At 41.6% G+C, this 12,628-nt stretch overlaps 1 protein-coding gene and 1 long non-coding RNA gene across 9 annotated transcripts in view; one reads left to right on the top strand and one right to left on the bottom strand.

The window, feature by feature from the left end:
- The window catches only part of LOC109527583 (uncharacterized), a 30,354-nt gene that overhangs the window by 11,252 nt on the left and 6,474 nt on the right, over nt 1-12,628 (top strand). For 2 of the 8 annotated variants that reach the window (XM_019889596.1, XM_019889597.1), the window contains exon 1: nt 3,569-4,719. The exons of 3 other annotated variants lie outside the window; for them this stretch is intronic. In XM_019889596.1, coding sequence (XP_019745155.1) covers nt 4,333-4,719 — 387 coding nt within the window. In that variant the 5' untranslated portion in view covers nt 3,569-4,332. Of the gene's footprint in view, nt 1-3,568; nt 4,720-12,628 lie in introns of those variants that run through there. 3 more of the 8 variants (XM_019889598.1, XM_019889600.1, XM_019889603.1) reach the window with 3 other exon arrangements.
- LOC109527585 (uncharacterized) overlaps nt 4,854-12,628 on the bottom strand; it is a 17,645-nt gene continuing 9,870 nt past the window's right edge. Inside the window, exons 2-3 of the long non-coding RNA XR_002170544.1 lie at nt 5,094-5,152; nt 4,854-5,010 (exon numbers count right to left, since the gene is read on the bottom strand). This is a non-coding gene — a long non-coding RNA (uncharacterized LOC109527585). The remainder of the gene's footprint in view (nt 5,011-5,093; nt 5,153-12,628) is intronic.

The following is a 12,628-nucleotide window of genomic DNA, read 5'->3' as shown; positions in this document are numbered from 1 at the left end:
AGAGAGAGAGAGAGAGAGAGAGAGAGAGATTTATAAAAGCAACCCAGTAGTCGAGTGAGTGCTTAGTGGTCGACGTCACAGTGCAGAGTTCCTGGGTTCAATTCCAGCTCCGGCCTTCCTGTGTGGAGTTTGCATGTTCTCCCCGTGCTTGCGTGGGTTTTCTCTGGGTCCTCCGGTTTCCTCCCACATTCCAAAACCATGCATCGCAGGCTGATTGAACACTCCAAATTGTCCCAAGGTGTGTGTGTGAGCGCAAATGGTTGTTCGTTTCTGCGTGCCCTGCGATTGTCTGGTAACCGGCTCAGGGTGTCTCCCACGTACTGCCCGAAGACAGCTGGGATAGGATCCAACATCTGTTGTATTTGTATTATTTGTTTTCACTGCCTTTGCGAACACTTTGAATGCAACAATGGCTGTTGGAACCCTTGTGCTGCAATTTCTACGATGTTTGTAACACATGGGTTACCCCATATGTTACAATTTCTACAATTTTTGTAGATTTTTGCGTATTGTCATCTTTAAATCAAAGACACGGCATAAAAAGTGTGTGATATGAAATATTCCAATACATGTTTTATTTATATAGATTTATATTTATGTTTTGGTCATAGCACAATACCGCTTTTATTGTCCATAGAGGGCAAAAATACAAAGACAACAATAAGAACTATATGTGTATGTATAGCACTGATGCCACTGAACATGTCGAGTGGTTGAAAGTGAAATAAATATTCAGGAATAATACTTTTACAATTTTTGTAAAATTGTATGTTGCGTTATATAAACTTATTTAGATCGACTGAGGCACATGGGTAAATTTCTCTTTCAATAATGTTGAGTAGAGTTTGGTAAGTGGAAGATATATAGCCATCTCGTTACCTCTGTGTCCCGCGTCCTAGACGCATAATTTTCCCTTGGGACGCACAATTCCAAATAACGTGCGTTTTTTGGGACGCAAGGAAATTTCTCAGTCAAAAAAAAAAAAAAAAAAACTATGGCAGGCCTGAGGATTTCACGGTAATGATCGTTGCCGGTAGGGTGTCGTTTCCGTGGCGTCATTTTGACGGTACTGAAACGTCGTTTCACCATAAAAGTCACCGCGCACGAGTTGACTGTACGCGATCAATGTGATTTCACTGTGTCTGTATGAGTGTTTATGATGGGGTGTGTGAGTGTGTTTCTTCTAATTTACTTTCGTTTTGTTTTGTTTTCAGTGTTGGAGGGGACGCAACAGATAACGTAATGTGCTCATGCGGGTTGCTATTTTAGTCCGCAAACAGAGGAATCACGCGGATGAAAGTTTGAGATGGCGGTGAAAAAAAACTCACAAATGGCTACTAATTACGACCTTTAAGAAATGGGAATGCCAGTCTGATTTTTCGTATGAATCGTCCGAAGGGCGTATCACTAAACTCACCTGTGACGTATGCACAGACCCCGAGAGCGAGATACGACGGGAGGCATGATTACGAGGCAAGTTGGTCATTAGATCTATAGCCTAATCGCTATGAAAAATATTATGAAACAGTATTGGTTATTCTATAATTTACTGGTTTTCCATGGTTACTCTAGGAATAAAACATTCGTCACAAGGTGTAGTAATGCTAATGTTAACTGTTGGCAGAACTATCAAATTGATAGTAGATTACACATGCATCATTTTGGGAAGAGGATGTCAAGCCACATCAATACTTACCTGTATTAATGATTCTTCTTCTCCTTTCAGCTTGTCCCTTTTCAGGGGTTGCCACAGCGAGTCATTAATTTCCATCTTTCCCTGTTCTGTGCATCCTCTACTCTGACTCCAACTACCTGCATGTCTTCCCTCACGGCATCCATGAATCTCCTCTTTGGCCTTCCTCTCTGTCTCCTACCTGGTAGCTCCATCTCTAACATTTTCCTACCAATGTATCCCCTGTCCCTCCTCTGTACATGTCCAAACCATCTCAGTCTGGCCTCTCTCACTTTTTCTCCAAACTTTCCTGTCTGAGTTGTCCCTCTGATGACCTCATTTCTGATCCTGTCCATCCTTGTCACTCCTAAGGAGAATCTCAGCATCTTTAACTCAGCCACCTCTAACTCTGCCTCCTGTCTTTTGCCAATTGCTAGTGTCTCGAGACCGTACATCATGGCCGGTCTCACAACTGTTCTGTAAACTTTTCCCTTTACCTTAGCTGACACCCTTCTATCACAAATCACTCCTGCCACTTTTCTCCAGCTGTTCCATCCTGCCTCCACTCTATTCTTCACTTCTCTTCCACAAACTCCGCTGCTCTGCACTGTTGATCCTAGGTACTTAAATTCCTGTACCTTCAACACCTCTGCTCCCTGTAACCTCACCTTTCCACTGGTCTCCCTTCAATTTATGCACATGTACTCTGTCTTTCGACGACTGACCTTCATTCCTCTTCTCTCTAGTGCAGACCTCCACCTTTCTAGGTTTTCTTGTAGCTGCTGCCTACTCTCACTAAAGATCACAATGTCATCTGCAAACAATATGGTCCAGGGCGACTCCTGTCTGACCTCATCTGTCAATCTATCCATCACCATAGCAAACAAGAAGGGGCTCAGGGCCGATCCTTCATGCAGTCCTACCTCCACCTTGAAGTCATCTGTTCGTCCAACTGCACACCTCACCACTGTTGTACTATTCTCATACATGTCCTGAACCAACCAAACGTACTTCTCTGCAACCCCTGACTTCCTCATACAGAACCACAATTACTCTCTTGGCACCCTGTCATAAGCCTTCTCTAAATCTACAAATACACAGTGCAGCTCCTTCCTACCTTCCCTGTACTTCTCCATCAGCATCCTCAGGGCAAATATTGCATCTGTGGTGCTCTTCCTCGGCATGAAACCATACTGCTGTTCCACCTGTATTAATGATTACCAGTAAATTAATCTTTGCAGTGCGAGATTGGAAAAAATACGATGATTTTGTGTGATGCTGTATTCATGATGCCATATCAGTACACTATATTTTGATCCACTTATTTTTTTGAATAAACCTGGAGTACACAGCTGGTTCTGTAATGTTCGTTGTTAATGGATAGTTTTCAAACATTTACCGTTGAAACATTATACTTTTGAGTTTCAGAATTCTTGATTATGAATATCAGTTAAAATAGAAAAATGGGTTCCCATGATGAATGTTTACGGGACCCAAAATTAGTTACCGTGGTTTCCCTTGGGTAATCCGACGGAACCGAAAAACGGTTCCCGTGATTTTCCGAAATCCTCAGGCCTGCTACTGAATCATTTAAATTTTTGCAGCATTTGTTTATAACAGTATGTATATGTTATTGTTTGTGTTATTATATGCAATTGAATAAGCAGACCATTTCAGAATTCGAAATTTGGGACTCTCTAAATGCATAATGGGACTCATACTTTTCTCATCAGCGAGTCCCTGGGACTCGCTGGGGGTAAACTGGAAAATTATCACTGGATATAGATATGGCTGATGATTTTTATTGCTTTTACAGGGCGGCAGGTGGTTCAATTTGATGCCATACCCACCAAGAATGATTGTTTCTCTGAAAACGAAGGATGGAATGTCTAAATCGAAGTCACATTCAAGCAATTCAAGTCATTGAGAAGAAAAATCATCTTTATTATTTGAACTGAATACAGGTGGCAAGGATGGGAATCTCTCTCTCCTGAGGAAAGTAATTTCATCCGTTCTGGATGTTGCACATGAAGCATATTTGACAATAAAGTTGACTTGACTTAGCTTGCCATTACACATTAACGATCACTCGATGATAAGGATGATGAGGACTGAATGCATGAGGACGAGTTTTGTTTTGGAATAAGAACAACTCTCTTTGATCTGGGGTGACATGGCCAGCAAACCCAGGGGGTGGATTGGTTGTTGATTAAAGTCCAAGTCCGGGTGGTTGTGTTCATCCAGAGTAACTGCTTTTGGCGAGGCAGATCTTGGTGGGGACCTAGATGGTGGTTCAGGTTTGAAAAGGTCACGTTCCAGATTGTTGTTTTCATCTGGGGTCACAGATGGTCCAGGTTGACAGGATGCTAGTCCAGGTGGGTTGTTTTTATTTGGAGTATTTGATGATGGCATGGGTTGTTCTGGTAGTGGTGCAGGTGTGAGAAGTCATCGTGCAGGTTGACAATTTGGTGTCCAGATGGGTGGTGTTGCACTGGTGGCTGACATTTGCCAGGGTTGCTTCGTATGATATGAAATAAAATTTGGATCAGGAGGTGGTGGCAGTGGGCCATGTGGCTAATATGGTGGTTGGCCAGGTGGCCAATATGCTGGTGGAGCAGGTGGCCAAGGTGGTCGTTGCCCATGGTTAAAGGGAGGCCAATATGGATAATTTATTGGTGGCCCAGGAGGACCTGGTGGTCCAGGTGGTCCTGGTTCACTTGGTGGTCCTGGTGGTCCAGGTGGTCCAGATGGTCCTGATGGTCCAGGTGGTCCTGGTGGTCCTGATGGCCCATCTGGTCCAGGTGGTCCTGGTGGGCCATCAAGTCCAGGAGGTCCTGGTGGCCCATCGAGTCCAGGTGGTCCAGGTGGTCCATTTGGTCCTGGTGGACCATCTGGTCCAGGTGGTCCTGGTGGTCCATCTACTCCTGGAGGACCACCTGGTCCAGGTGGTCCTGGTGGACCATCTTGCCCTGGTGGACCATCTGGTCCGGTTGGTCCTGGAGGACCCACTGGTCCTGGTGGTCCTGGTGGCCCAGGTAGTCCTGGAGGTGGTGCTGGTGGACTTCCTGGAGGTGATCCTGGAGGTGAGCCAGGTGGACTTCCTGGAGGTGATCCAGGTGGACTTCCTGGAGGTGGTCCAGGTGGACTTCCTGGAGGTGATCCAGGTGGACTTCCTGGAGGTGGTCCAGGTGGACTTCCTGGAGGTGATCCAGGTGGACTTCCTGGAGGTGGTCCAGGTGGACTTCCTGGAGGTGATCCAGGTGGACTATTGTCATCTGGGGTAAAAGCTGCATTGGATGGCACTTGTCTCTTTATCTTTGCAGAAAGACAGCTGGTTCCTGTGATAAAGAGTTGACATCTTTGTGACATGGTTACCTTTTACTTACTCTTTTACTTGGTAGTTAAGAGTTTGAAGACTTACCAAACAGCACAAGGGCAACAGTGAACACCTTGAGAATCCTCATTGTGGCTGATGATGCCCTAAAAGACTGTGAAAAGGGATGATAAATGTACATTGAGAGAAAGTCCATGTGGTGAACATGATGGGAGAACTGGCTGGTGTGACACACTCAGTTTGTTGAGGCTCAGGTACCATGCCCTGCCACGAGACATCTGGACTGCGACTAGGAAGAAGAGTCATAAATCTCTGCCAATCCTAATGATGTTGCAGTTGGACCGAATTCTCGCATTTACTGAAACCACAACTTTTCTGGAAATCACTTTTTTAGTTGAGATACAAATTGGTAATTTTTTTATGCTGTAATTTCTGTACATGGTGCCAGCACCAAACATACACTTCAAAGTCCACGGTCACACAGAGCCTTGCCGTGCAAAAGCTTTTAACTTCACAAACCATTTGTTCACAAAGGTTTGCATTGTGGAACACAGTGGACACCCAGCATTTTCGCGGCTCCTCACTTATTTAGAGATTATTTGTTTCAAATTTAAAATACTTTTTTGGGGGGTTTACCAGTGGACAGTAAAAGAAATAAATTCAACAATCAACCAACTGTGTTTCTGTGTGTGTGTGTGTTGTAAAAATCCTTTGATTTGGGACTTTTTTTCATTTCATTTGAAAATTGTTTTCAAAAAGTGACGCGGAATGTAAGTTTTGTTTTTGGTTTGTTGATGAAGCACCATCCATAGTCTCAACAGCGTGAGAACTTTGGCCGACTCTTGTGCGTGTCATGTGTTCCCAAGTCTGGAGAGACTTTTAGTTTTTTCCCCCCAAGGTCTGAACTCAACTGTGCTTACCTCCGGCTTGCCTAAGATGAATTACAATGTTTCTTTTGTATGCAATTGTCAGGATAATGAGGCTGACAAAGTGGAGCATGTCACCACAGCAAGCTTTGTCACGAGGAGAGATGATTTATTATTATTTATTTTTTTTTTTTTGCACTGACTCAAAGACATTAAGACAGTCATTGATGGATCACTTGGGTCCAAAACATGTTTCAATGTTTGCCATATAAACCAGACAATAATTCATTGAACACCACAAGACTTTATGAAGTTATTTGTTGGGATTATGAGGTCAGCCCCAAGTGTGACTCGTTTCAAGTCTAAATTAAAAAATACGGGTAGATTCCCATGCCTGTAACTGGGCTCCTTTAAAGCATTTTTTTACTTCAATGCAGTTTAAAAAAATCTTTTTCTTCTCTTGTCCAAGTAATTTTACTACTCCCTCTTTTATTTTTATACTTTGTTTCGAATGTCTTCAGTTCTTTTATTTTTAAATGCTTTTAAATGTTGTAATTCTGCTTTGTATGAATCAAGTTGCCTTGCGCACCATTCCAAAAGTAATGAAAGCATTCTACTGAATGCAGCTTGGCGGCAATTATGATCTTTGATCGACATGAAAAATAATGCTTTGTTTCAATGTACAAAGATGGTTTGCTGAAAGGAAACACTAAAAATGTCACACGCATTCATATATTAGACCACAAATGAACAACCCGTCGCCCGCGGGCACAGGCGACACGCTCATTGACCGGCCTCTTAATTAGCTTTCAAAAAAAAAAAAATAATTCTGTGATGGTGATATTTATGAAAAAATGCACGACATGTATTCTTACACGTAATATTGGTTTGCTGTTTACCCATATCGTGCCATCTTCTAATGGTAATTTTTTTATGCCTGGGAGCCCTGTGCGCTGCAATATAAAATAAAATAAAATAAAAAAATCACAGTACATGGTTTATTTTTGATTGTTCAAACGTTCTTGAAGGATGGATCTTTTCTGACTTCACTAAAAAAAAATCTCTTATGAAAAATGAAATATGTTGAGGGGACGTATTTTGCCCGTATGCAGGTTTTGTCTGTATTTATAATGCCGTTTTTGTCATACACTTGGTTTGGAAGTGTGTGGTCCAATGTAACCTGAGCCGAAATGCATATTTTTCCCCTGATTGAACAAAGAACAACCCCAAATATGTCCACTATTAAAGTTATGATCCCTGAAAACAAATCAAGATGGTGACAGTACTCACCACGCACACACACAAGTTTGCTCTCGGAGGCCCTCTCAGGCTTGCGTTGCTCTCAGTCCTGCTTCCGTCTCTTCTCTGTCGCCTCACAGTCGTTACCAGTGAGCTTAAATCACTTGTCCGGCCACCATTAAGGTGTGGCCCTTTTTCAGGTGGAGCACTGAATTGATTTTCTTTTGTTTTCACACAATTACAGAAGGTGGTTTCTTTTCAGTGGGTATTCCCAAGCAGTATTTCTTCGTCACGTTGCCAAATTGTAAGGCATTTGTTAATTAAATCATTCTGAAATCAATAGAGCACACAAAAGGTCATTGCCGCTGGGATCTTATGCGCAGGTACGTGGAGTCATAACTTGTCTTCAAACAGCTTGAAACATGTTTTTTTTCTTTTTTGTGATCTCTGAGTCAGTCTCACAGTTTCGATTTTTTTGTTCCCTCTGAGTCAGTAAGTAACAAAAACGATACCATGGCACTTTCGTTGAAATAATCATGAGTTGTCAAAATTGTCCAATTAAAAAACAAAAACAGGCACCTGGTGATAGCCACGGACCAAGTCCACTTTGGAAAAAAATGGTGGTGCCAGCCAAACGTGCAATAAAATCTTGAATGTGAGGAATGGGGTCGCAGTCACGTGTGGTAACATTGTTAAGTAGATGAATATCACCACAAGGCCGCCATGAACCATCGCTTTTCGGCACCACATGCAAGGGCGTGGCCCACAGACTATTCAAACGCCCCACAAAGCCCAAACGTTCCATTGTAGCAAATTCTCCCTTCGCAATGGCCGATTTGGCCATGTCAAGGCAAGGCGTGTGGGCAAAAACTGGCGGGCCAACGGCTGTGGAAAAAGTGAGAGTCGTTAGTGATGGAAAATCTCTCAGCAAACATTGATAAACATCACCTGATGCCAAATAATTTGCATGTGTTAATGGTCCGATTCCCTCAGCTTCACACGAAAAAGTAGCGAAAGAGACAGCGTCAATCAAACAGCGATTAGCAACATCCACTAGCAGTTTGTGTGCACACAAAAAATTCGCACCCACAATTCGAACAATGATCGAAGCAACAATGAAGTTCCACTGGAAATTGTGTCCATGCAAGTGCAGTTATTGGCTTTGATCCAAAATTGACAATGGGCGAGCTGTTTGGGGTGGCCCGCATCCACCTGCTGTCTTGTCCGCGGCAGTGCACATAAGCAGACTAACTTGTGACCCGCTGTCAAGCAGGAAATGTCTTCCTGACAACGCGTCCGTAATGAAGAGCAGCTCAGTTTCTCAGCCGGCGCCGACAGCCGCAACTGAATGCCGGCGTTGAAGTTTCCAAAACCCTCGTAGGTGCAGTGGGGTACACAATGCCGAGCCTTGGAGCCAAACCGCTGGTGGAAGAAGCAGAGGGCCTTGTCGTGCTGCTTCCATGCGACCACTGCGGCCACCAATGTCGGGTCCGCGTCTCGTGTCGCTCTGCGGGGTGTGTGTGTGTGTGTGGGGGGGGGGGGGGTATCAGCCACCCCACTCTGCATGATGAACCACTTTGTAACCAGCAGTACTCAATCGGCTTCTTCGGCCAAGCCCCGATAATTGCTGTCTGCCAGACAAGCGGACTTCACCAACCCCGCTTGCACAGGAGGCAGTAACTGTAATAAGAAAATGTGCGGCAAAAGGAATCCGCTCTCATCCGAGCCTTGGAGCGACAACATTTTGTCCATGAGATCCCTTGTCGTGCCATTGCCCAACCCAGTCAGGGAAAGGAGTTTGTCAGCTCTCTCTGAGTCCAACAAACTGAACCTCCTGAGCTGGAGCAGTTGGAGCGCGTTGTACTAATCGTTCTGTGGAGGTGAATGCAAGAGCTGCATAACACAAAGTATAGTCAGTTAGTCCAGGGCCGCCATTACCATGCAATACTTCGGTGGTGATTCGCCATATGTGGAAAAGTGCTTCGACATGCTGAAACCACGAAGCCGGGTCAGTCTGCCAGAACTCCGGCAGCCTCGCGGTCGCGATGATGGCTGCATGTTGCGGGAGTTGGGGAGATATACCAGAGGAAGACACCACTTCACCCGCTGCTCAAAACATATTCGACGTTGGGGTCACCAATGTGCCAGTAGTAATTGCATACACATGACTGACTGGAAACTACGTCTTTAGTCCACAATTGCCAACAAGAGAATCTCTTGCATTGGAAAATTGCACCAAAAACATTAATGTCAACATGCCGCCCACAGCCCGTATGCTGGGTGAAAGGCATGGCTCTAATGTCCGCCACAATATTCATGAATTATATTAATGACATATTTTTGTGTTATTGCACACAGCACAGCTATCCTCCGATCTGTCTCAGTTTTACAAAAAGTATTTCTAAAATAGAAGAGCAGGTCACCTTTAATCTACGGTGTGTGTGTGTGTGTGTGTGTGTGTGTATATATATATATATATATATATATACAGAGAGAGAGAGAGAGAGAGAGAGAGAGAGAGAGAGAGAGAGAGAGAGAGAGAGAGAGAGAGAGAGAGAGAGAGAGAGAGAGAGAGAGAGAGAGAGAGAGAGAGAGAGAGAGAGAGAGAGAGAGAGAGAGATACAAGGTGGATGCTTTTTGCTCTGCTACCCCCCATCTCCTTTACTCCTCTGGTTTGCTAACTTTTTCTAAGTGCTGTCTTCTGTCTTTATATATCGTCTGTATTTTTTTTCCTCCAAAAAGACATGCTATGGAATTAGTCACCTGGAATCTCAGCACAATGAATAAACCTTTTTTGACAAAAAGAACAGGTGGTGGGGAGCCTTCTTTCCCCTCTGGTACATTTGCTCCTGGGTACACCATAGATCCTTGGCAGAAGTGGAAAATGGTGTGCTTGACATTATTGTCTGTAACAGGATGTGTAAGACATCTACATTATTTGCCTTTTGAGAACAAATATCTTGCTGTTTTGTATTATCCTGCTGTTGGTAGTTAGTTCGTTTCGTTTCGTTCGTTTGTTTATTGAACATAAAAACATATACAGTAATAAACTGACAGAAAGTAAGGTAAGTAAAATAGTAAAAAGGAATGAGAAATCAGTCATCATTTAACACAATTATTATGTTCAAGGGAGTAAGAGGAAGTAAAAAACGTATCTAGTCCTACCCCGTGTTATGTGTTTATATATAAATAGATCATTTTTATATCGATCAGAAAAGAAAGAAAGAAAGAAAGAAAGAAGAAGTCTCCATCAAGGCTCATGCTTTTACCCTTAACCGTGGTATTTTTACAAATTTTGGTTTGTATCGGGATTTTATACATACACACCCTGGCACTCTTGTGTCAATTTTCTCTTGTTTTCATAATGGGTATTGCAGTACCTTTCTCTATTTATCAACTTAATTCTAATTTATTATTACATTTAATTAATGTTTAGAATTTATCACCTTAACTCTGATTGATGTAGGTTCTTTGTACAATTTTTTTTGAATTTCTTTTTAAACTCAGCAAGCGATTTACTCATTTTCAGATCCGTTTCGATATTATTCCACAGATTAACACCTTTTACCACTACACTTCTTTGCTTGATGTTTGTTCTTGTTTTGAGTTTTTTGAATAAGATGGTACCTCTTAAACCATAGCAGCTTTCTCGAATTTCGAAAAACTTCAGAATGTTTTGGCAGAGCAGGTTATTGTGTGCTTTGTACATTAATTGGGCGATTTTAAAGTCAACCAGGTCATAAAATTTCATCGTATTTAATTTGATAAATAGTGGATTTGTGGGTTCTGTATATTTTGATCTATTAATAATTCGAATTGCTTATTTTTGTAGTTTTAGAATAGGGAGTGTGTTTGTTTTACAGGCATTTCCCGATATTTCCACACAGTAGGTCATATATGGTAATAACAATGAAGAGTATAATGTGTACAAAGACCTCTTATTTAGCACATCCTTGGTTTTGTAGAGGATCCCTATGGTTTTGGCTATTTTTCTTTTTACGTTATCGATATGTGGCTTCCAACATAGTTTTGAGTCTATTACTATTCCGAGAAACTTGATTTCACACGCTCTTTCGATCTCAATTGAGTTTACCATAATTTTAGCTTGGTGTTTGATTGGTCTTGTGCCAAAAACAATTAACCTAGATTTTTTCAAGTTAAGTGACAATCAATTTCTGTCGCACCAGTTTTTTAATTTGTTTAATTCGTTTTCTACGGTTGTCAGGAGCTGTTTCAGATTTATTCCAGAACAGTAGAAAGTTGTATCATCAGCAAATAGGACACATTTAAATTGTTTTGAAACCTTGCAGATATCATTTATAGATAAGATGAATAGTTTTGGACCAACCATTGACCCGTGAGGAACTCCATGAGTGATTTTCAGTTGGTTCGTTTTTTTATTGTTGAGCTGCACGTACTGATATCTGTTATCTAAATCACTTTTTATCCATTTATAAGCTACACCTCTAATGCCATATCTTTCTAGTTCATTCAATAATATACCATGATCTATTGTGTCAAAAGCTTTTTTTAGATCTAGGAAAATCCCCGCAGTAAATTCTTTGTTGTCTATATTAGTGGCTATTGCTTCCACAAACTCCATAACTGCCATTGAGGTGGTCCGTTTTTCCCTGAAGCCATATTGATTCTCACTTACCAGCGCATGTTTTTGTATAAAGCTATCAAGTCTGCTAGAGAATAGTTTTTCTAATATTTTTGAGAATTGAGGTAGTAGTGATATTGGTCTATAATTTGTAAACAAATGTCTTTCTCCACTTTTGTAAATTGGAATAACTTTAGCGATTTTCATTTTTGATGGAAAGATACCAGCTTGAGTGACAGGTTGCATATGTGCGTGAAAGGTCGCACTACAAATTCTATAATCTGTTTTATTATTGTCATATCAATATTAAAGCAATCAGTTGACTTTTTATTTTTAAAAGATCTGACAATATTTGATACTTCTTGTTTTACAGCATTAAGGAACATCATGGAGGAGTTTTTTTTTCTACGTATCTATTTCAAACAGGTTTGTTGGATCAGGAATTTGTTTTGCTAGGTTACTGCCGATATTCACAAAGTCCTCATTAAATTCAATTGCTACTATCTGCAGTTTTTTCAATTACAGTTTTTTTGCCTTTGAGAAAATACTCTGGATAATCCACTTTTTTCGTGCTATTTCTGATTACTTGATTAAATATTTTCCATATTATAATAATAATAATAATAATAATAATAATAATACATTTTATTTATAAGTGCCTTTCAAAATACCCAAGGGCACTTTACAATCAAAAAGAGCAATAAAACCACAAATAAAATTATAAATAATCAAAGCGATGAGTTTAAACAGTATATGCAATTTTAAATAGGTGGGTTTTGAGATGAGTTTTGAAAATAGGAAGAGAGTCAATATTTCGAATGTCGGGTGGGAGTGAGTTCCAGAGTTTGGGGGCAGAGCGGCTGAAAGCTCTGCACCCCATCGTGCTGAGACGGGCAGAGGGTACACCGAGGGGG

This window comes from Hippocampus comes, unplaced genomic scaffold (genome assembly GCF_001891065.2).
Source record: "Hippocampus comes isolate QL1 unplaced genomic scaffold, H_comes_QL1_v1.1 scaffold15, whole genome shotgun sequence".
Classification (NCBI taxonomy): Eukaryota; Metazoa; Chordata; class Actinopteri; order Syngnathiformes; family Syngnathidae; genus Hippocampus; species Hippocampus comes.
This window is presented reverse-complemented; position numbering and strand designations above follow the sequence as displayed.